This window comes from Strigops habroptila, chromosome Z (genome assembly GCF_004027225.2).
Source record: "Strigops habroptila isolate Jane chromosome Z, bStrHab1.2.pri, whole genome shotgun sequence".
NCBI classification, from domain to species: domain Eukaryota; kingdom Metazoa; phylum Chordata; class Aves; order Psittaciformes; family Psittacidae; genus Strigops; species Strigops habroptila.
Window position 1 is genome coordinate 5,336,128 of NC_044302.2, and position 21,851 is coordinate 5,357,978.

At 36.3% G+C, this 21,851-nt stretch overlaps 1 protein-coding gene across 4 annotated transcripts in view; it reads right to left on the bottom strand.

Annotated features, from left to right (window-relative positions):
- Nucleotides 1–21,851, bottom strand: part of CDH13 (cadherin 13) — a 509,619-nt gene that overhangs the window by 76,451 nt on the left and 411,317 nt on the right. For all 4 annotated transcript variants that reach the window (XM_030469853.1, XM_030469854.1, XM_030469852.1 and 1 more), the window contains exons 9-10: nt 9,809–9,991; nt 8,584–8,837 (exon numbers count right to left, since the gene is read on the bottom strand). In XM_030469853.1, the coding sequence (XP_030325713.1) occupies nt 8,584–8,837; nt 9,809–9,991 (437 nt within the window). The remainder of the gene's footprint in view (nt 1–8,583; nt 8,838–9,808; nt 9,992–21,851) is intronic.

The following is a 21,851-nucleotide window of genomic DNA, read 5'->3' on the forward strand; positions in this document are numbered from 1 at the left end:
GCAGTCATTCTAATCATACAACATAATTTCTGTGCATTTGGGAAAGCTTCTGCTCTGAGATGAAATCCTACACCCAGATTCAGTGGGAATTTTGCCACTGAACGGAGAGTATCCATGGTTTATTCTGCCCTTATTCTGCAGGTGGCAAATCAATGAAATACAGCTGTAACATTAACACCTCATATCTTCATAACAGGGCAAAAAGCTATGAAAGACTTACAATATTTCCTTTTTCCAATCAGGACATGAATGCCAGACAACACCTGCTCTGCATCATCTGAGATCTCTTCCTGCTTTAGAGACAGCAGTGCTGTCTTCTCCACAAGAAGAACAAGAATGGCTTAATTATCTACTTCCACTTGAGGGCAGGATTCTGGCCTAGACGCATTACAGTTTTCCTGGAAATCTTTGATTTTAGGGCTTGGTTTTCCAGGTTTAGCCTTTGTATAAAATAAAACTGGTCACTGGAATTGCAATCTTACGTATTACCAGTCCAAACAAGTTACTGTCAAAACACCACCAAAAGTTATAACTACATAGACACACACACACCATCTAACTTAGCTGAGTAGAACTCAAGAATTCTATGGCTTTCAAATATTAACAGAAATTCATACCACCCCCTTCCCTGTCAACTTGCCACCTCAGACTTGATAGCTAACTTATTATAATCAAGATACTTCACTTCTTCCAGAGGCAAAAATCCTGCCTTTTCTGAAACTAGAAGAGAACAGTAATGACAAAGTGAGTTATTGTCAAGATCTGACTTCCACTGCAAGCATAACTTGTGACTGATCTATCCTATTGTTATATTTCTCAAGAAGATCTGCAATATTATTTAGTCAGTGACATGAAAAATGTGCCCTATAATTTCACAGTTCACAGCCATTCATTCTGTGTGATGACATGGTTGAAATCATAATGTGGCATAATATTGTTATGCAGGATAAAGACAGAGAGTCTAATTAAACTCCCTTTAAATGTTACATTCATCCTTATTAATCAAGAATTTGGGATTCTTAAGGTAATATCAAGGGAAGTTAAAATTTGTTTCTGTGGCTTATTTGATTACATGGAAACACAGATTCTCAATTCTGTCATCTATAGCTTTAATATCAACACATTAAATATGATTTATGCCAACAGAGTAGAGCAGATGGAAAACTTTAGGAATATGATCTTCTGACAAGTATTGTCAGAAGTGATAAAGTCTAGCTTCAGGCAGCTGTTTTTCCTGAAAAACTATGAATCAATGGATTGAGAATTCCTGGGACCCCTACTTTAGGTAGCCTTTAATAACTTAATTCAGACTGCTATTTTGGTGACTAATTGAGAGAGAAGGATTTATATCTTCTTTTTCCTCAAGAAAGAGACAGTGTTCTACAGGTGAACTGCTTCATTCAGTCTGGGTGAAAATTTGCTGCCTGCCCTCCCTGCTTTTCTACTGCAGAGAGTGAGATAAAAATGGGTGTTATAGCAGCCTGGCAACTGCTAGGAAGAACCGAGCAGTAACACAAGATGTTAGCATAGACAAGACAAGGTAAGTATGGGAGTTTCCCCACGTCTTTGCAAGGCAAAATACAATATCCAAAGCTCTGAACTAACTGGTTAGCCAGGATTGTCCTTAAACAGTAAAAGTTAAGATATACAAAAGTAGACAAGGAGAGGAGAGGCCTAACCTCTGCCCCAACATATAGGCAGAGAATATCAGTAAAAGGACAAAAATAAACAACAGGGGAGACTTAGAGGTATCCAACACCAGGAGAAACACTAGGAGCAACTGAGGAATCAAGGACTCCTGGGGACTCTCCAAGATGCTGAAGGGGAGGTGTTGGCAGGTTGGTTGTAAATTAAGCAACACAGGGAATGCCTACAAGGACTGAATAACAGACTTTGGGAAGCAGACTATCAACATCTGTTCACTACTCTGAGGAAAAGAAGGTCTTGTAACAGTATAGCTCCAATATTGAAGCTGACAGAGTTGAAAGTGGCGTTCTTGAATGGTCAGTGTTAGACGCTGCTCACAACTTTTATAGGACCTGGCTTCCAGATTAGGCAGATGTTTTAATTCTATTGGCACTGTGATTTTACTCTAGTCATTTGTTTTTTTCAATTTCAACTCAATACTTCCCACCAGAGATTTCTTTTTTTTAACCAGCTGCTTCCTCCACACTATTTCAGACTCAGTGATACATCTGCACAGTGCTGGCCAGCTACAAATCATCTTCTGAACAGGAAAAATGGGGCCTGATTTTATTCTTAAGCCATTATCACCCTTCCAGAGTTCCATCAGTGTGGTCAAGGGTATAAGAGGAAAATAAAGGAGGTACATTACTACTCTAGAAACAGTTTTGCTTCTTTCCCATCGTGCTGTAGGCCTAGAGAGTTTGTTGAAAGGGGAAAATGGAGTTTCTTACTTTGTTCAGTAAAAAAAAAAAAGTGGAAGTCCGTTTGGCCAAACAACAACTGAAAAAAAAAAAGACAATATCTTTCTTCATTATTTTTTCCTTCAGTTATTAGTATCATGATAGTAACATAAATATATCACAGTGATTACCTACATAAATAGCATTAACATATTCAAGAAACAGTTTCAGTACAAAGACTGTTGTGTAGAATATGGTTGAGCTAACAGTTGATTAGTGAGTACCTGCCATTATAGGTAGTAGTTTTGTAGCATGAGGGAGTTGGCCAAGCTCTTTCTTTCAGAAGTGATTAAGTCTCTCCTTTTCTGGCATAGCTTGCTGGATACTCCAATACGTGCAGCTCTCTAGAGTTAACATTTCCGTATTTCACAATTTTGCAGGAAAGACAGAAGAGCAGATTCAAGCAGATTCCCTCTCTACCTGGCTTTCCGTCTAACTTAGAGAAAGGAAAAGAAAAACAATGTGCATTGTCCAATACACAGCAACTTCGGATCTAGACATGCACTGCAAATTCCCAGTGGCTGGGTTCAGGCAGGCCATAAATAAAACTGCAGAGCCAACCTGAGATGCTCTTGGGTCTAACTTGCAGTGGAAAACTTCGGTGCTGCATGCTGAGAGCATGGTTCAGCCAATCATTTATAACAATGGAACTATTCTTTTGTCTGCACAGGGAAAACAAATCTCCCATTGTTAGGAATCAAAGGCAAGTCCCTTAGACTCTAGGAGACATATTTAACAATGACTAAGTGTGTTACATCTTAGCCATTCATTCTTAAACTTCTGCCTCATTATATAGCGCTTCTGTAAGTGATTGTAGTGTATCTCAAAAAGCAAGTTTATTGGCCTCCACCTGCAACAAAAGTGCTTTAAAAAGGCTTGATGTGCAACACAGTATGCAAAATTGATCCCTTAAGTGTTTGTCAGAAATGTGGTTTGAAGCCTCATCCTTGTCCAGAGGTTGTTTGGGATCTCTGAAAAAATCCTGGCAAAAGACAAGAAAAAGGCCTTTTGAATTGTCTTTGCAATTCATGGCTTATACATTCATTACACATAACAGTGATGATTGGTAGCAATGGGAAGTAATAGAAGTAAATTTGTCTTTTCAAGTGAATTCTCCTTAGTTTCCTTGGATTTTTAAGATTTGGAAGAAACTCACTGCACAATATATTCCCCTTCAGTGTAGTTTCAGCACTATTTTACAAAATTTTAGGCATTTTTTGAGAGTATGCAGTTCATGGTTGCCACCAACAGAAGTTTAGAACATTTCCACTGACTTCCACCAACTCCATAGGCACCAACCCCAAAGTTATGATGATGTAATATAAAACAAAATGCGGCCCAGCAGTGAAAGTTTCCATTCTGAAAGTCAATTGTCAAGTGGCTCTTGGTGAAAGGGCAAATAAACAGAAATGATCACTTTTAATTGTGTTAGGTTCAGCCTTATCATCCTCTTGGTCTGATGTTCAAGGATGAAGCCTCATTAATATACACACTTATTTTGCAGTATAGAAAAATGCTCTTCATGTAAAGAGAAACAAAGCCTATCTGCCTTTCAGATAGACCAGTAGTTGCTATTTGTAAATGATTGCAATAAGTATGACCTTGCTCCCATTTCCAAACTGGTAGAGCTATCAAACACACAGCCAGTCCAACAGCAGTGCTACAGCAGCCAAATGTCTGGGCTGAGGGTTAGCAGGCCGCTGGGTAGCTGATTCTGTCACAGACTTTTCTAATCTGAAATGACTAATCTGAAAGAATTGGAAATTTACTTTGTTCATATTTGTGTAGTTCCACTAAATTAATCATAAGGTGATATAAGAAGACCAGAATTAAATAAAAGGATGCCAACTTCCAAGCAAAAAATTGGCTTTCAAATTTCTACAGTTGAGACTTTGCCACTAAGACAATGTACCTATGTTTCCAGAAGCCACTTATACTACATGGGGTCCGATGGATTCAAGTGCAAATATAAAAACTACACATATACACAAACATATATATTATTTACATATATTGCTTCAGATATTTTTGGCAGTCTTTCATACTCGTATGAAACCCACTGCAGTTTGAGTTCTAAGTTCTCCAGCTTCAAATACTGCATTTTAATTCTACTGAATGAATTAAATATAGAGTTATAATAAACTTTTCTTGCGAAGATATTTCTGAAGCATTGAGTCACATTGCTTACCGAGAATAAATACCATGATAATATATTCACATAAATAATTTAAAATCCAAGAGCACAGTAGGTAATAAAAATATATTGCCATGATAAAGCATGAAACCAGAGAACAGCATTGTTTTAATTAAAAGTTACAAATACATTGCAATAAACAACTTATTTACACATAGTTAGAAGTCTAACGATGTAATATTTTGGACTTGTTAAATCCAGAAATGGGAAAAATACTGAAACCAATCTCTTCACACAGACAAATATTGAGGACCATAACTGTGTTTAATTAAGATCTACTGTTAATAATGGATTTCAGAAAGTGAGTTACTTCTTTTAATTTCCCAAGGTAGAAAATGTTATTAAATTTAGCCTTTAACTTCTCATTGACATGTACACTTGAAACTTCTGATTAAAATTTCAGAGGTTGGGAAGAAGCACCCAAAATTAAACTCTTAAATCTACCACAAAAATAACAATGATCCCTGATTAAGAAATCAAATTTCAGAAACTTCATTACTGTTCTATTAATAAATTGTTGGGTTATAATTAAAATGGGGCCTGCTGGATTTCTTTCATTTTCTAATTCTAAAAAAGTTGGAAACTATAGAGGGAATTAAATACTTAAAAAAAAAAAAAAAGGGTTAATGAATCTAAGAAATGTTATCCAACTTGAACAGGTTCCTTTTCTTTCTGGGAATGATCATAGTGGAACACACACTATTTTCCACCCAAAGGCATGTGTTCAGAATAAACCACTGTTTCAGTCTGCCCCTTCCTTTCTACAACATCCATAGCCCAAAACTCACTGTACTTATTGCAGACTTTTCATAGGAAGTCTTAGAGCTGAGTATAGTTGTGAAAGTCAAAGTCTAATTTTAAACTGGTATAATTTAGATTATATTTAGAGCATTTAGAGTATACCTGTTAAATGTAAGATTAAACTTGATGCCTACATTATTTAGCTGGCCAAAATGAGCATGTGTTTCTTGTTTCCAGAATGATGTGCCTACATCTACCTGAAGTTTCTTTGAAATGTTAACATTAGTAGATCAGAGAAAAGCTGACATCACGAAAGTTCACTGCTAATTGTATGCAGACAAATAGCTAGAGCTCAAGGTACGTGCTTTTGAGTCTTACAAATATCGGTGTCCTATTTTTTTCAGTGTAATACATTTTTGCCAGCGTGTTTGAGCTTTTAAATGAAATACTTTTGCAGTCTGCAAAAACACTTTAAGCTGAAGAATAAGGAAGAAAATTGCTTCGAAAGTACAGCTGTCTTCAGGAATTTTTCAAAGTAAGTCATGCTTTTCAAAGAGATAAGTAATTTGAATCTGATTCAGATATGCAATGTTCAAAGAATAAATTCAATCTAGATGTGGACAATGGCACTATGCACTATTCATGGTTCTTGTAATGCATTTATCATGTTTTATCTAGTAGAGTAACTAAATTTGCTGATTACAAATAATCATCAGCCCCTCCTACAAGCTTTATATAGAAAACTAACAAAAAATATTCCTGTGGTTAGACATAGCTCAGTTGTTACAGTTTGAAAGAAAAAACCACATTACTAATTCTCTGTTGCTCTTCTGTTTGTATCTGTCAGCACATTTTAGACAGATATATACTTTGTTGGGATTGGTGTACATTGTTCACACAGCACACACAATACAAATCTGGTATTTGTTGCTCCTTGCAGTTACAAAACATTGCTTGTTCGTGGTCATCAATATTTAGTGTAATACCCCATTTTAAAGTATGTATTGTGCCTGCTTGGCTCTTCTTTTACCAGTATAATCATACCAGTGATTCTGATGATATAATTCATAGTAGCATAGTCTGAGAACCATGTAGCCTGGTATGCGTTTTCTATAGAAGTCCTGGATGTAGGCCCAGACTCTAACCACACATCTGCCTGTAGGAACTATTCTGATATACTACAGGCTTCCATTATCACTGCTAGTAGCTCAGTGTTTCAATAATACCTGTCAAGGTTAAAAGTATCTTTTAAAAATGATGGTTTATGTTTTCCTGTTATTTTAGCAAAAGGACATACAGGCAGCCAAATTAGCCTTTCCTGAATCATTCTACCCATTTCCCAGATTTCCATTACATTTGCATTATTTTCCTCTTATACAGCCACTTGCATTTACATATTTGCATTTCCGTTTATGATGACACTTTATTCTCAACCCAGTCTAGCTTATTTCTGCTCTTCTTTTCTACACGTGCAGGGTAAGAAAAGAAAAATCTCACTTTCAGCTAAAAACCTTCCAGGTCTTGACCATGTTGGTACAGAAAAACTTCTGGGAAAATTCAATTTAGATTATGAGCTAGTTATAGTCAAGATCTGAGAGTTCCTTTGCAGCCAGCTGTGAGACGTGGTGGACTGTAAAAAGTGTTTATGTTACTTAACTGGTTACACATAACACTCAAAGCCAACAGAATTTTCATTAAGTCATTGGTATGTTCTATGATTTCAGTGTCAATGCAATTAGGAGAAATTCAGCAAAATCAGTAGGTCAAGGGGAAAAATTCAGGTAACAGTTTCTGGATTGTTGGCTTTGATAACCAAATAGTTATATTTTCCTGGCTTTTCTCTTTTAGCATCATAAAATCAACTGTTACATTCATTAATACAACTTCTCTTATCTCCTATGAAAATAAAGTTGTGGATGACTTCAATATGTATGCTGCTTAAAATGCATGCTTTCCCTGCCCATGGCAGGGGGGTTGGAACTAGATGATATTAAGGTCTTTTCCAACCCTAACTATTCTATGATTCTATGATTCTTGAACTCAGTCGCAATCCCAAAGAGAATAAATATCGTTTCCCTACACAAGCTGGGTTCTGAGTGATGCTGCTGAGGTATTTTTGAGGTGATGCAGAAAATTGAAATTTATAATTATCTGCCTTGCCTTTTTCCTCTTTCCTTGGAGATGAGCACGCTCGCTTGCTTAAGTTCACCTCATCATTCGAATCCAAGGCTGTCAGTGAGGTCTTTTGTAATGGTATGTTTACCAACATTTGTTACTGACACAGAACATCTTCAAGATCAGAAACTTGCTTTTTTTGTAGAACATATGTCAAACCTTCTTTAAGAAGTGCACAATCATGTTAAATAACCCCGTGATAGTAACGAAACCAGGACCTATGGTATAGATGATTGACAGTGCACAAAGTTCAGGTAAAGGTTTGAAATCATTCTCACAAAGATCTTGATACCCTTTTATATACATTTATATCTAGGGGAAATTAGACTCCCAAAGTAGAATGAAAAATTAAACATAGATGTAGATTCTAGTTGTAGTGCTTAACCTGCAACTCTCAAATTCTGAGAAAAGCTGTCTGGAAAGTTAATTTAGTATTAGAGAAGAAAGTGGTTTATGTCTCATTTTTCAACAAATCTAAAAACTAGAAGACCAGAGCAGGTGGATCAAGATGTAAGATGATGGCACCACTTGAAGGCCAAGTTTTAGCTTTCCCAGTGAAACACTGTAAGCTTCAGTGTTTCACCGAGAAATATTTTCTCTGCCCTTGAACGTAGATGGATGGTCATTATTTCACTGAGGGACGTTATATAAATGGTCATATACTGACTTAAACCATATGCAAAACATAATTATTTCTATACACATTTTCAATGTTTACATGTTTCTCTGGCTCTCATGAAGGAAAAGAAATAAACAAGCAGGTTAAAAGTAATTTTGAAACTGTATGCGAAGCTGTGTCTATTGCTCGTGGCACTTAATTATTCCACTGCAGTAATCTCATAGCCCAGAAAACTACTGCCCCTTGTCTAGTGCAGTGCTTTGTTTCCATCATATTGAGTGTGTTCACTGCAGGAAAAAAGATAAATTGCCACTTCTTATTGTGTAGAACAGCAACTTTAATTTAATTCTGTACTGGCAGGCAAATTCTTTGGCACAAAAGACATGCTCACTTTCTAATGGATGAAAATTAGAGGGTACTGTGCTCACCTGATAGTCTGATGTTGCAAAGTGTCTGGATCAGTGGCATTTACTGTTAACACCTTACTGCCAATAGGAATGTTTTCTTGTTTTGTCACTCTCATCGGGTTTGGGTGGAAAACTGGGCCTTCGTTCACATCTTCAACAGTGATCTGAACTGTTGCTGTGGAACTCGGGCCATATGCTATGTCTGGAATCAGTGGATCTTCATTTTCCACTTTGATCATCAGCCTGTGAAATGCCGAAATCTCGTAGTCTAAAGGCTGTAAAACATAAAATCAGAGTGCAGGGTGCAAGAACAATACTAACCACTTTTTCCTTGTACCCCATTGCAAACTTTCAGAAGATAGAATTAGCCAGAAAAAGACAACAGCATTCCTTGCATCTGATGCTTAATCAGAATTTAGCATTAGACACAATGGTAGTTTTAAAGTGCATGTAAGATAATGAACATAATAGCCTTAATGAGAGATGGAGATGTCACCCTATCCAAGAGCATGCACTTTTTTGCCACCCCTCATAAATATAATTGTTATATATTTGTGATGTAATATGTATTTAGCAAACAGGTCATACTCAGTAGCTACATATGTTAAATAACATAAGGCTTTTTTCTCAGCTCCTGTCTTGAAATCAAAAGCACCCGCATGGAAATATATGCCATTTGTCTTAAGAATTGAAAATTCCTCATCTGGAGTCAAAGAGAAAATTCCGATAAAAGCAGTAAACAGAGCTAATTTCTTTTCTTCTTCCTTTTTTTTTTTTTTTTTTTCTCTTTATAAGTGTGAGGTATAGGATTATCTTCATATAAAGACAGACAATAAATTATGGGTTTTTCATGAGGCTTTAGAAACAAGGAAACAAAGAAGCCACATCCCTTACTTCCCTGGTGTTTGCATCTGTGTTCTCTGAGAGCAATATATGGCCCTTGAAATCTAATCATACCCTCAGTCACAAATATATTTTGCCTCACTATTAATTGCGATGCTTACTGCAAACCCAGATGTTATTTAAGCACAATGGCAATATAGTTAGCAACAGGCATGTCCTTATGACTAAAGTAATAAGGTTATTGTGACAGAAGAAGGGTTATACATATTGTTTAGACAAGGGCTGGTAGACAACTATATGTTTTTGAGTAACTAACTAATCCATGCTGTGTGTTCTCTTATAAAGTAAATCCAATGGGTGGACCTACCAGTAATAATACAGTATAACAGCAAATGGTTCTTACTTTGACAACTGAAAGCATTCCCTCATTATTCTGGGGATTGGTATGGATTTCAAAACTCTGCCCTGTATTTCCATTAATAATGGTGTAGACAGCTCTCCACGCTCCAGTTGCTGGGTCATCTCGGTCACGAACGGTTAAGTTTACTATTACACCTGTGACTCCTTCCTTTACTGTAGCTAGAAACTGGAAAAAAGGAAAACCAACATAGAAGAAATTGTTACTGTTTTCAATTAATGGCCACATATGCGCACATGAAATATCCAAGCCAGCATTAATTATTTACCACAACAGGAGAAAGATGTAATCCTTAGCTGAAACAGAATGTTATAGGCTCTAAATAATACATTCTCACTCATGAAATATAAGGTAGCACATTACAGGTACTGTTCATTTAATAGATGGGAGATAAGCAGCAATGTGACAGTAATCCAGCCTTGGAAGATTCTGATCACAAGACGGCAGTTCACCTCATATTACTGGAAAAGTGAATCCTGAAAATATATAGTGTTGCGTAGGCACATATGCTAACAGAAAGGGAACTATACTCATAGCTAAGCAGAACAGGAACTCACAAATAGAGCCTATTCTTGCCCTCAAATATACTATTATTTACAAATAATCCAATTTTGCATTTCAGACTATTATTTTCATACGTTATACCACACATATTAATTTTTCACTACACTATTAACAATATATAAAACATTTTTTACAAAAAGTGTTACCATATTGTATTTTGAGAGGCTTCTCCAAGAGCCTACAAAATAATTGGTCCTCATGCTACCACTCTGTCTTCATAAGTTAAAGTCAGTGTTAGTTTTTTCTTTCAGTGGAAGATTTTTTTACAATCTTTTTGCACTGCTGTATTACTTAGCTAGCCAAGCCCTATGAGAAAATTCTAATTTAGTATCCAGACAAGCAGATATAACATCATTCTTATTTATGTAGGAAAAACATTAAACAAATCATTGGAAAAGGTTCTAAGGGTCAGACTTAATAATACTCCTCACCTCCCAAGTACTTGAGGCTGACATATTAAAAGCATTGTATATCAGTGATAATACCTGTTTTGTAGGTGAATAAACCATAATGGTAACATACCTAGCCCTGAGAAGTGCTGAACACCAGCAGTATCATTATAGAACATTAGAAAATCTTAGCATTTTTAGAGATCAAGCCTTCAAAACTCTGAAATTACAAACTTTAATGTCACAGTCTTTCCTGTACATGCTTAAAAGCTACGTTGTCAGTGGCAACTCTAGAGCAAAAATTACCCAAGTGGCTTTAAGACCTAAATAGACTACACATCTTTTTCTCTGTCTTATAGACTGCATGAAGTCATAACACTACAGATTTTGTGAGAATATTAAATCCAGAAAATAGCATTTCATTAATATATAGATTTCACAATCTGGACAAATAACAGGCAAACTGGATTTCCATATAAAAGTACAGAGGAGAAAACTATGTCTTTTTCTGTGTTCAGTTATCTTTGTTTTAATTTCTTACAATAGATTTGACTTATGTTTCTAAATCCTTTTTTAATTTAGCTGTATAGTTTGAGTGCATGCATTCAGTTCAAGCTTTCCAGCCTCAAACCTGATGTTATAAAAGGATGACATTAATGACTGGCTATTTCTATCTTCTTTGGTATATTTAATAAAGAATTTAAAGAGTCTTTTGATTTTGATCATTAATATGTAACAGGTTGTGATTGAGCTTTGTTTCAGACAGATCATTAAGCTCATTTGCAGTTTAATTAACTCTAAATGACAATATAACAATATTCTCACTTGCGTTGAAACAAATCAAAAGAAAAACCTCTATTAAGAATTTTGGATATAACAGAGGAGTTAATTATTACCAAGATTGTATTCCTTCCTGCTCAGCAAAATGCTGTCACTGGAAAACACTTGGACACCTCTTACTTTAATTGAAAATAAGTGATTAGCCTGATTGACATTTTTGTATTATTTCATATTGTCTCAGCTTGAGTATGTACAAAACAAGACATCAAAACCATAAGGGCCAGAACTTTTCATGACAAGTGTTCAGTATCAAATAATTCCTATTCAGCTATGTAAAAAGGTGACTAGACTTCAAGGAATGTAAACCTAAAGAATAGAACCCTTAGATTTCACTGTGCATCTGCTCCTATTTCATATTGATCCTTCTGAAAGACCTTTTCTTTAATCAACAAGCCTGAGTGAATTAAGTGTTCAATACTCCCTGGATTACTTTGGGATCAGTAAGAGCTGTTAGGGTAAAATACTTACTTAAAGATCTGGCTATTTTATTCAGATACATAATTGTGAAGCCAGTGAGATGAATTTATTATGCTTACTCCACCAGTGTCAGACCATGATGAAAAAGGTTACCATGATGTGTCACCTAGTTCAAAAATTATGTCGAATGTCAGTTTAAAAACATCCAGGTTGTCTCAGCTGGAGCAGGATTTCTTTTACTTTCCTGCCTTCTCCTTGTTTAGGACGGGCTCTCAGTAGCCTCAATTGAAGTGAGTTAATAGTAGGAAAAGGGCACATGGATTTGCTGAGGGCATAAAACTGCAGAGCTTGTGACACCCGCAGATTAAGGAAATGGCAATGTTTACAGGTGAAGACTGTGCCAAGCCAAAGGATTCCAAGTGTAGTGGTACACTCTGAGTACTCTTTGCATTTAGAAATGACCATATAAAAACTGAGGGTGTTTGAAACTGTCTGGAACATTAGACGAAAATCTGTTCAAGCTGGATGAAAAAGCAGAATGATCAAATCACAGAAGTTGTCACATGGACCTACTCTATAACGTGAAACATGTCATAAATCACAGGTTTGTGATTGCAGAAGACAAATATCTACTGTGAAGTAGAGAGGCCCAGAAAAATATAGTGTATATTATCTAGAAGGTGAACTCTTTTGCTTGTTCAGCCACCTTTATATCAAGAATAGGCTTCCTAGTATTTAAAAAAATCTCTTATATTTATACTGGGTCCCTTTCGAAAACAAAAGTGAAGAATGGAGTTTAAAAAACTATGAAAGGACAAAAATAGCAATTAGATTTGGAAATAGAAAAAAGATAATGACAGGCTCATCATATTTCCAAATGCAGGGTTTATATTCTCAAAGCACAGTGCTTAACTGGGAGAATCTGATTCAGTGCTCTAAAATAAAACCCCATAGCGGTTAACATAAATAATTGGATCACAAGTTAATTGATTTTACTCTTTTTAAATATCTGCACATCCCCTAAGCACCACTATAAATTAAGAATAAAGTAGATGAGTTCTGTACTTTATTTAAACTGCTATCATCTGGACACATTTAAAAAAAAACCCCTTACGAATACCTTGGGCCAGAGTTGCATTTGCCTGGAAGGAGCTCTGTACACTATACATTTACTACTACTGAGCATTTGAATATGTAAGCTTAACTTGCTCTGTGGAGTGATATGCTGTACTGTCATTTATTGTGCTTATCGCATACACAGCTTAGAAATTTTAATAATTCTGTTATATTTAGAGTTTTAAAAACATAGGGGGGAAAAAAAAAGAAAGACCTGGTTCCTCTCTTTCTGTCCCCAAAAGCTTGTGAAGAAGGACAGAAAGACAGACAACAGGCTGATAGCAACTGAGAAGGAAACAATGAGTGACAGCTTCCAGCAGTTTACACTAATCATCAGATTTTTGTAGGCAACGGAGGCTTTTACCAGGGAAGTGAAAGACATCAAGGAAATATAGTTATGGATGAAAATTTCTTCCAAGAGTGTGGGGATAGCTTGTAAGAAAGCAAAAATAGGCTTGAAAATGTAAGGAGTGAGCAACGTTTGCTGTCATGATGAACTGATGGGAAGTAAGTATTGACCACTGGACATTCTTGTGAAAGATCACAAAGACGGTTTCGCTGGACATGGAGGTCCCTGAGGGTGAAAACATTCCTTACAACAAAGGACTCAGTAAGGGGATGGCAACGAGACAAGTATCCAGGCACTAACTCCATCTCAGCCTCAAACAAAACTGGAAACGGTACCTAACCTGTAAGAAAACTGGATTCTTATCTGACAGCTTTATTTAAAGCTTCTGTAATAAGTGAAATTTTATTTACTGGCTTCCTAGAGCAAAGGAACAAATGATCTTAAGTACATCAGAATCATCTGAATGTCTATTGCCCAGCAGCAGCATGAGCATGCACTAATGACCTTAATACCTTTATGAAGCCACTGAAAAACTGTCTCAGAGCGGGGTACTGCTATACCCAAATTAAAGAGCTGCCACAGTCAGCAAACACAATGCAAGACAAATGTGCCTGGGGTTGGTGATCACTACCACATGGCTCATTAAGATTCTACATGCTGTGATTCCCAATCAAGAACAAACAAATTAAAACTGCATGTCGGTTTGCATTTATCAGGGTGATATTTCAGTTGAAGGTATTTTGCACTACTATTATGTGTTTGTTTCCTCATCTATATATCAAAAAAGACGAAAAATAATGGGATATATTAATTTGCATGTTTCTATAGAAATTCCCCAAAGAAATGGTATTATTGTATTTCTCCTTCTCCACATAAATCCACTGCTTTTGTAACCATATTTTGTCTCTCTACTTTCCTGAAAATATGAAGACAAGCTATACAATCTCTTTCAATCTGCTTGCTCTTCATGTCTTTTACTTGGCATACTGTCATTACGTGTGCACATGAGTGGCCAGTATTTATCTGTTAAGGAAAGAATGTATTTACCATAACTCTGTGTCTGGAATATCTACAAGGACAAATGAATTTTCAGAGTAATCACAAAGATCTGCATTCTCAAGCAATCAAGAATGAGAATCATAAATGACAACAATGCACATTAATTGTAGAATTCACTGGGACAAAAAGCCCGCCTTGACAGCTAACAATAAACCAAGTAATCTGGTGCCTGGAGCTCATCAGATTTCACAAACTAGGAAGGTGAAATACTAGACGGAAATATTTAACATAACATTTGTGCACTGAACAAAGTAAATCTGTTGATTCTTCGTTTCAGCACAGTGGCCAAATGTGCTGGCCTGCTATCCGGGGCTGAAAGACAGAGGACATGACCACCTGCAGTTTATACCAATCTCTCCACATGAGCTCTTTAATTGTCAGTTTTGCAGTCAGGGCAAATTATAACTTGGTATTACATTCTCCCTAATCTCACCTACAGATTTTGAAGGTATTTTCCTTCTTAAAACTGTGCATAGCCTTTACTATATGAGCACAGGTAGCTGCTATAATTCATTACAGAGACAGCTGTATTAATGTAATGGATTAAGTTGATGTAAACTGTACACGAAGCAATATATGAAGCTCTTTGGAAGCTATTTAGATGAAAGAAGCTATGTAAATATAAAGCATTATTGTAGTATGACAAGGATTTAATGGTGTAAACTAGATGTAAAGCACAAATTAAAGCTATAAGCCACCTAAACAGTCTTCAGTAATTGTCATTCTCTTAGTGCCAAAATGCTGACTTGTAGGCACTATAATATTTCTTAACTTAAATTGTTTCTTTCAGCTTATTCTATATTTTTCTAAGTAGATAATATTCTTCAATCTCCCTAGTGAAATTACGGAAAGAGTTCAATTGTAGCTTGGAAAAAAATCTTTCCAAATATATGAAATTGACCACAATAATTTTTGATGCATTTTCAATCTTTACATTTGAATGGTTTTCACAGGCTACATGTTCTAAATACCTTGTGTTCTTCCAAGGTGCACACCAGTTACTTTACAAAATAAAAGTACTGCTCAATAATGAAAGACAAAATTAATATTTTTGTCCACTATATATTGCAGCCTGCAACAACAGCAACACATCCAAAAGATTAATCAGCTAAATGGAAGGCCAAAGATTAAATTTTGCTCTCTGTAACACTGCTACAATTTCTGCAGGCTCTATAAATCTGTGCCTTTTTATTGAAAAGCACAAAGGTGCTTACTATCACTGACATAAATCACAAATGATAAAAAAAGAGGCAAGTTTCAACATGACTTTAGCTTGTTTTGCCACTCATCAGTCTGCCTGGAAAAGTTCTGCTCAGGAGTACCAGAAATAGGATAGTATTAATCAAGCTATTTCCCCATGCTTTATGTACAAGTCTTTCTGTGAGCAGTTTTCCATTGTGTTAAAGCCAAGCTGCCTTTGGGGTTAAGTGGGGACACTTCAAGAACTCTCTAGGTATTAGGACTGAGTAGGGGAGGGACAGAATGCAAAAATAACAGGGTAAAATGGGATGGATGGATAAACTGTCGGGTGCTACAAGAGTTGCCTGTAAAGCTTCAGTGGCAATGTGAAAAGTCCTTCTACCCTTCTTACAGACATCACGAACCTTGAAAAACATTGGAAAATCTAGAGAGTAAGATCCTCGTAAGATTCACATATGAATTTAAAGAACTTTCTTTTCTGCTTGTTTCCCACAGCAGTACTGAAATCTCATTCAGAGCTGATGTTGTACTCCAATCCTCTCATTTATGTGTTTGCAGAAGACTTTAAAAAGCCATTCAGGGACTGTAAATAAGTGATGGTGAAGGATACTTGAAAATAACCACTTTTTTAGATCTTGTTGAAGACACTTGTTTACACTATGGCTCTTTCTCAGCCCAGCTCCTGGCCTCACTGAGTAAAGGCAAAAAGATAATTCTAACGTATTAATTATATGTTGAACACCTGCTTCAAAGTCTGTTACCTCCAGGGTATACATCAAATGTAGTACAGTTATCTGAAGATTCAGAAAGGAGATAAACATACTCGCCTCACTTTATTTTTTTCTTCAGAGTATATAAATAATTTAGAAAGGGCTCATTGTTGGTTTGTTTGGGTTGTTTTCACTTTTCCAGCCGTAAATGCAAGATGCATTCAATTATTTCTAGAATAAATCAAGTACGCACAAATACAATGGACACTTCTATAATGATGGTCATGTCATAGGAAAACAAATACTCTTTCTCCAGGTGGACAGAGGACAGTGAAAGGTCTCAATAATATATACTGCATCGAAGGTGTTTCTGAGAAAAAGTCAAAGAAATAATGGTGTTATTTTTTTACTGCATCGAAGGTGTTTCTGAGAAAAAGTCAAAGAAATAATGGTGTTATTTTTTTATCTACCAAAAATTCTTTCCCCCCAGGTAGAACAAACCTTATGTTTAAAACAATTTCCTACAAAATTACGACCTGACCAAGCTTGATAGAGCAGACTACACCTATTCACCTGTTAGAGCATCAGTGCTGCCTAGGGACCAGGGAGAGATCTGCTTTTCACATTTATGAGACCATTTGCTCTGTATTCAGCCAACCCAACTACGCATTATTCCTTCCTCGGTGCACCTCCTATCAAGAGCAGTGCTAAGCTTATCTTTTTTCTAAAAGACGTTGGTTGTCTTCGTTAAATAGAATGAACTCTAAATAGAACAGACTTAACTGGTTTTTATTTTCTTCTTCATCCAGTGCATTTTAGGAGCAAAAAGGTTTTATAGGCTTTTTTCCCCATCAATCTACACCATTCTCATTTATGCTAGTTATGGTCATGAAGGAAGGGAAGGAGGCCTTCTTAAATACTCATCTGTCTTTGCTAGCAGAGACATTTTCATATGAAAACTAGCTTTTTGATGCTGAACATAACATCTGCACACACGTGATTGAACTTATTGGTACTGCCTTACTAAAAGAAAAAAGTGTGGAACCATCTACCCATATTACAAGAACTTTATGCAAATGGTATGCTATGTGTACAATTTATGCTCCTTAACAGTAGGAAGATGAATTCTTCTCTGAGCATTGAAGTGACAGATAAAAGGGGGATTTTATGACAACAGAAAGACTGCTCCCGTACTTAAAGGGTGGCTAGAAGGAAGATGGAGACTTCCTTTTTACAAGGAGTCACATGGAAAAGACAAGGGGTAATGGGCACAAGTTACTCCTGGGGACATTCCAATTGGACACAAAAGGAAAATTTTTCGCAATGAGAACAGCCAGACACTGGAAGAATCTTCCCGGGGGAGTCATGGGGTCCCTGGTGTTGGATACTTTTAAGATTCAGCTAGGTGGGGTGCTGGGACATCTAGTCTAGACTGTGCTTTTTCTAAGAAAAGGTTAGACCTGATGATCCTTTAAGTCACTTCCAACCTGCTATTCCATGATTCTATGTCTGTTCTGATAGCATTAGCTATAATGCACATATGCAAAGACCAGTTCATTTGCTAGAAAGTCTTGGAGATTTAGAGAACTGAAGAAGAAACTACTCCAGGGTCTTTAATCTCCTCCCAGGTATAAATAATGCAATGTAGCCTCTCTACTGCTGGGGAGGGAACTAGGCAGTGATAACAGCTTCAGCACATGAAAGCTACTGATGATTTTTAAATTTCTGTCATGTTTACATTTAGGAGGTAGAAAAGGGATTTTGCGACTTCTCTTTAGGAAAGTAAGTCACAGGGTTTCTTTAAATGCATGCATTGAAAATTGTATTTTAGTGCTATTCAAAAGGAAACTAAAGGAGGAAATTAAAAATAAATTAGTTCTAAATAGGTGAAAGAACAAAAATTTCCTAGATAAAATTCTAGAAGGGTCTTGTTCATCTATGTAACTACTACTGCAGTTATGAATGAATGTTCTGTGAAATTGTATGTGTCATGATTTATGACATTTCTATTTACACAAATCTTTTTACTTCCTTATTCTTTTATTTGTGGACTCTAACAATGAATAAGGTATTCCTGAATACTTTTTACCAAACATGCCCTTAGAACTGACATGAGCTATGACAGTGTTGAAAAAATAAAATGGCAAGAAATCCATTCTAACAAGCAAGGGTTTATACATGCCTTGATGGGAAAAAAGAGAAACTAAAAAACCCTTGAAGTTGATGCTTTTACTATTCAGGAAATCATTACCTAAAATGTAACCTGTTCTGGGAGTGATTTTTCTGTATGTTTTTCCTGCTTTACATGAACACCAACTAGAAAATGCATTCATTTTTTTTAATGCACCTTGTCTAACGTAAGTGAATTCTGTAATGCCATTGGCTGTTTTAAATACTTGGTCACACATGTTTTGAATAGTCATCTTCAGTGACCCAGTATCAATGTAACAACTTGAAGTTGAGCACACTTTTCTGAAAAAACACCGATTCTGGATTTAAAGAATTTAAATGATAAGAATATTATCAAATTCTTCAGCAATCAGTTTGAACGGTTATTTGTTCTCTGTCTAAAATTATGATGATGATTAGTTCTCAACTGTGTATAAATAAGGAAATAATAAATTAGTCTATCATGCTTTTATATGTAGACACCAACTTCATAGTGACTGTCACAATATTTTGGAACCCAGTTAGTTCAATATCTCATTTAAAAGGTAGGTTAAATACAACTTGATTATTAAATGGGAGATGAACTGAGTCACAGTTTAGCACTATTTCTAAATAAGATTTCCCTGTAAGGAAATGACAGATTGACATGGACCTTTTTCAAATCCTTTATGCACTTTTCAGAATGTCATGAAAACAGTGTATTTTGGTACCTTAATATTGCAAGACTAAGCCATATTCTTGGCTGATTAAAAAGCCTGGTCTTTGCAGAGTGGTGGGAATTACAATGCAAATGAGACTTTCTCTATGGCACAATCTTGGGGATCTTTGATAAAAAGAAGCATATGCATTCAAATGAGAAATCTTGCTTTTTCTGGCCTGAAAGGACTTTGCTTCCAAAGAAGATAGTTATTTGTGGTGCCAGTTTGCAGCTGATTACAACCCAGGATGCCAACAACAGATGTTTTGACAGTGGTTAAGCTTCTTCACATGGTCTTTGGTCAGCAATGCCTAGAAGCACCATTCAAAACATTCAAAGCAACTTGTATCTCTAGAATATTTTAGCAACAAATTTCATTAATTTCCCAAATTTCCAGCATTTTAGGTTATATCAACTGATAGGGATGACATGCCCTAGATTTACAAACCCCCCAAGCTAAGAGCTGTCTGAAGTTAACCTAGTTTGAAAACTCTCTTTTGAGAGCAGCTAAGAATTCTGCAAGTTTCATACTGTTCCAGTGGAGGCAGGAGGTACAGATGGAAGTTTACAGGCAGTATTTTCTGCAGTGATACAAAATTTGTTCGAATTTTAAAAATTAAAACTCTGGCCAGATTTACATTTTCTATGGAAAACTGGGCGGACAAAAGAGAATTTGGGCTGAACGTTCCATATTTTAATCCATCTGAACACAGTAAGTCTTCCAAGTCTGGCAACAAAGTGATGAATGAACTCTACCACATGTAATTTCTTCTACTGGATATACATATTTTTTTCTCAAATTCTCTAGCCTACATCTAGTTTGCCTAACATTCATTGAGCATTAATGTTATTGCTATATCAAAGATACAAGAAGATATAATTTAGAGATCATAGGCATAGGGGAACTTTCATGATTGTTGGCTTCTTTCGTTTTCTGTTTTCCTCCTGCAGCAGAAAAATCTTTATCATATCTTGAATATCCAGATAAGTACAGAAGTCTCATTACCCTGACAGAAATCAACGAGTTCCTGGTGTCTCCAACCCTGTTAGCACAGAAAAATTCTTTTCCCAAGCTCAAGAAGAAAGAATAATAGAAATAAATGTAATCTATTTGACTAATGACTGTAGGGGGATCTGAGCCTCCCCATACAGCGCTGTGAATGGAGGTTTCAAAAGGCAGTTTGAGAGGAGTTTACCTGAATTTGGGGTGGCCTGCTTTGAAAACACATGAGTTTAAGCATATATTGAGACATGCAGTGCTGAACAGTGATTGAAGCAGGGAGCAACAGATGTACGTTTTGGCATTACACAGGTGTGGAAAAGGTCAGGAAAAACGCAAAGGTACGCTAAATGGATTTATTGCTTTCTGCTTTAAGGATACCCACGGTCTCCATCTCTCACTGCCCAGCTCCTTTAGCCAATGCTCGTTTAATTTTTTCTTGAAAGAAAACTATTTGTAATAAAAGAAAATGAAACAAGTTTTTTTCTGAGTGCTTGTTGTATGCTTATTTCCCAATACAGAGGGAATATTCAGGGGCCTTTCATTTTCTTACCTGTAATTTATGTTTTCCTAAACATACATTCATTTTACATAGAGCCTCTTTGGACACAAACACTGGTGCAGCTTCAGTTAGATATGCTTAGCTATAAATAGTTAAGTATTCATTTTTTCCTTCATATTAATAAGGAGGATAAAGAGTAAACTAAGGATTTTTATATATCTGGATGCTGAATTCTCTCTAAGCTATTTGAAGAACATGAATGACTAGTTTGGTGGCAGTGCTCGTAAGTTTATCTGTCTGGGAACCAAGAATTAGGAGGCAGGTCAAGAGAAGCCAAGGCACCGCACTTGAGCTTTGGACAGAAAGATGTGCATGTCCACCATCAAGTCTATATACAGTGAATCAAACCTGTCAGACCTACCTTGTAGGGGCTGCAGGTTACTTGAATGTGAACAGCAAATGTGGCCTATCCCAGTGGCACATCATGGTTGTTTTGCCTGTGCAGACCACCGCTGTAATATGTGATGGAAGTAAGAAGCATCACACCTAGCACAAATGTAGTCCATTGTCTGGGTAGGAGCAGAAAGTCCAAAGTCCACCTATGCAGCAAGTAATCACTCAAGCTGACTCTTGTTGAGACGTCCAGAATTTGTACAATCCCTTTATCCTGGTCACAGCTAATGTTGTGGCATGCTTGGAAATCTTTGAGTGGCAGCATAAGTTTTCCAATTCTAAGCAGACCAAATTTCTAATGCAGATAAAGGTAATTCCCAGGAAATATAGGTGACAAGGTGACACCAAGAAGATAAATAAGCATTAGGTATTATCATTGGTTTATGTCAAAAAAGCTTTTCCACAGGGTTGAATGCTTATTAAATAAGGACATGTATGAAGAAAATCAGTTTATTAAGCAACTCCCTCTTAAGGCTGCCTCCCCTTCTTCTGTAGAAAATCTCTACATAATGTACTAATATATCTGCATTAAAATTGCCACACTGAACTCCTCCGATGGAAAG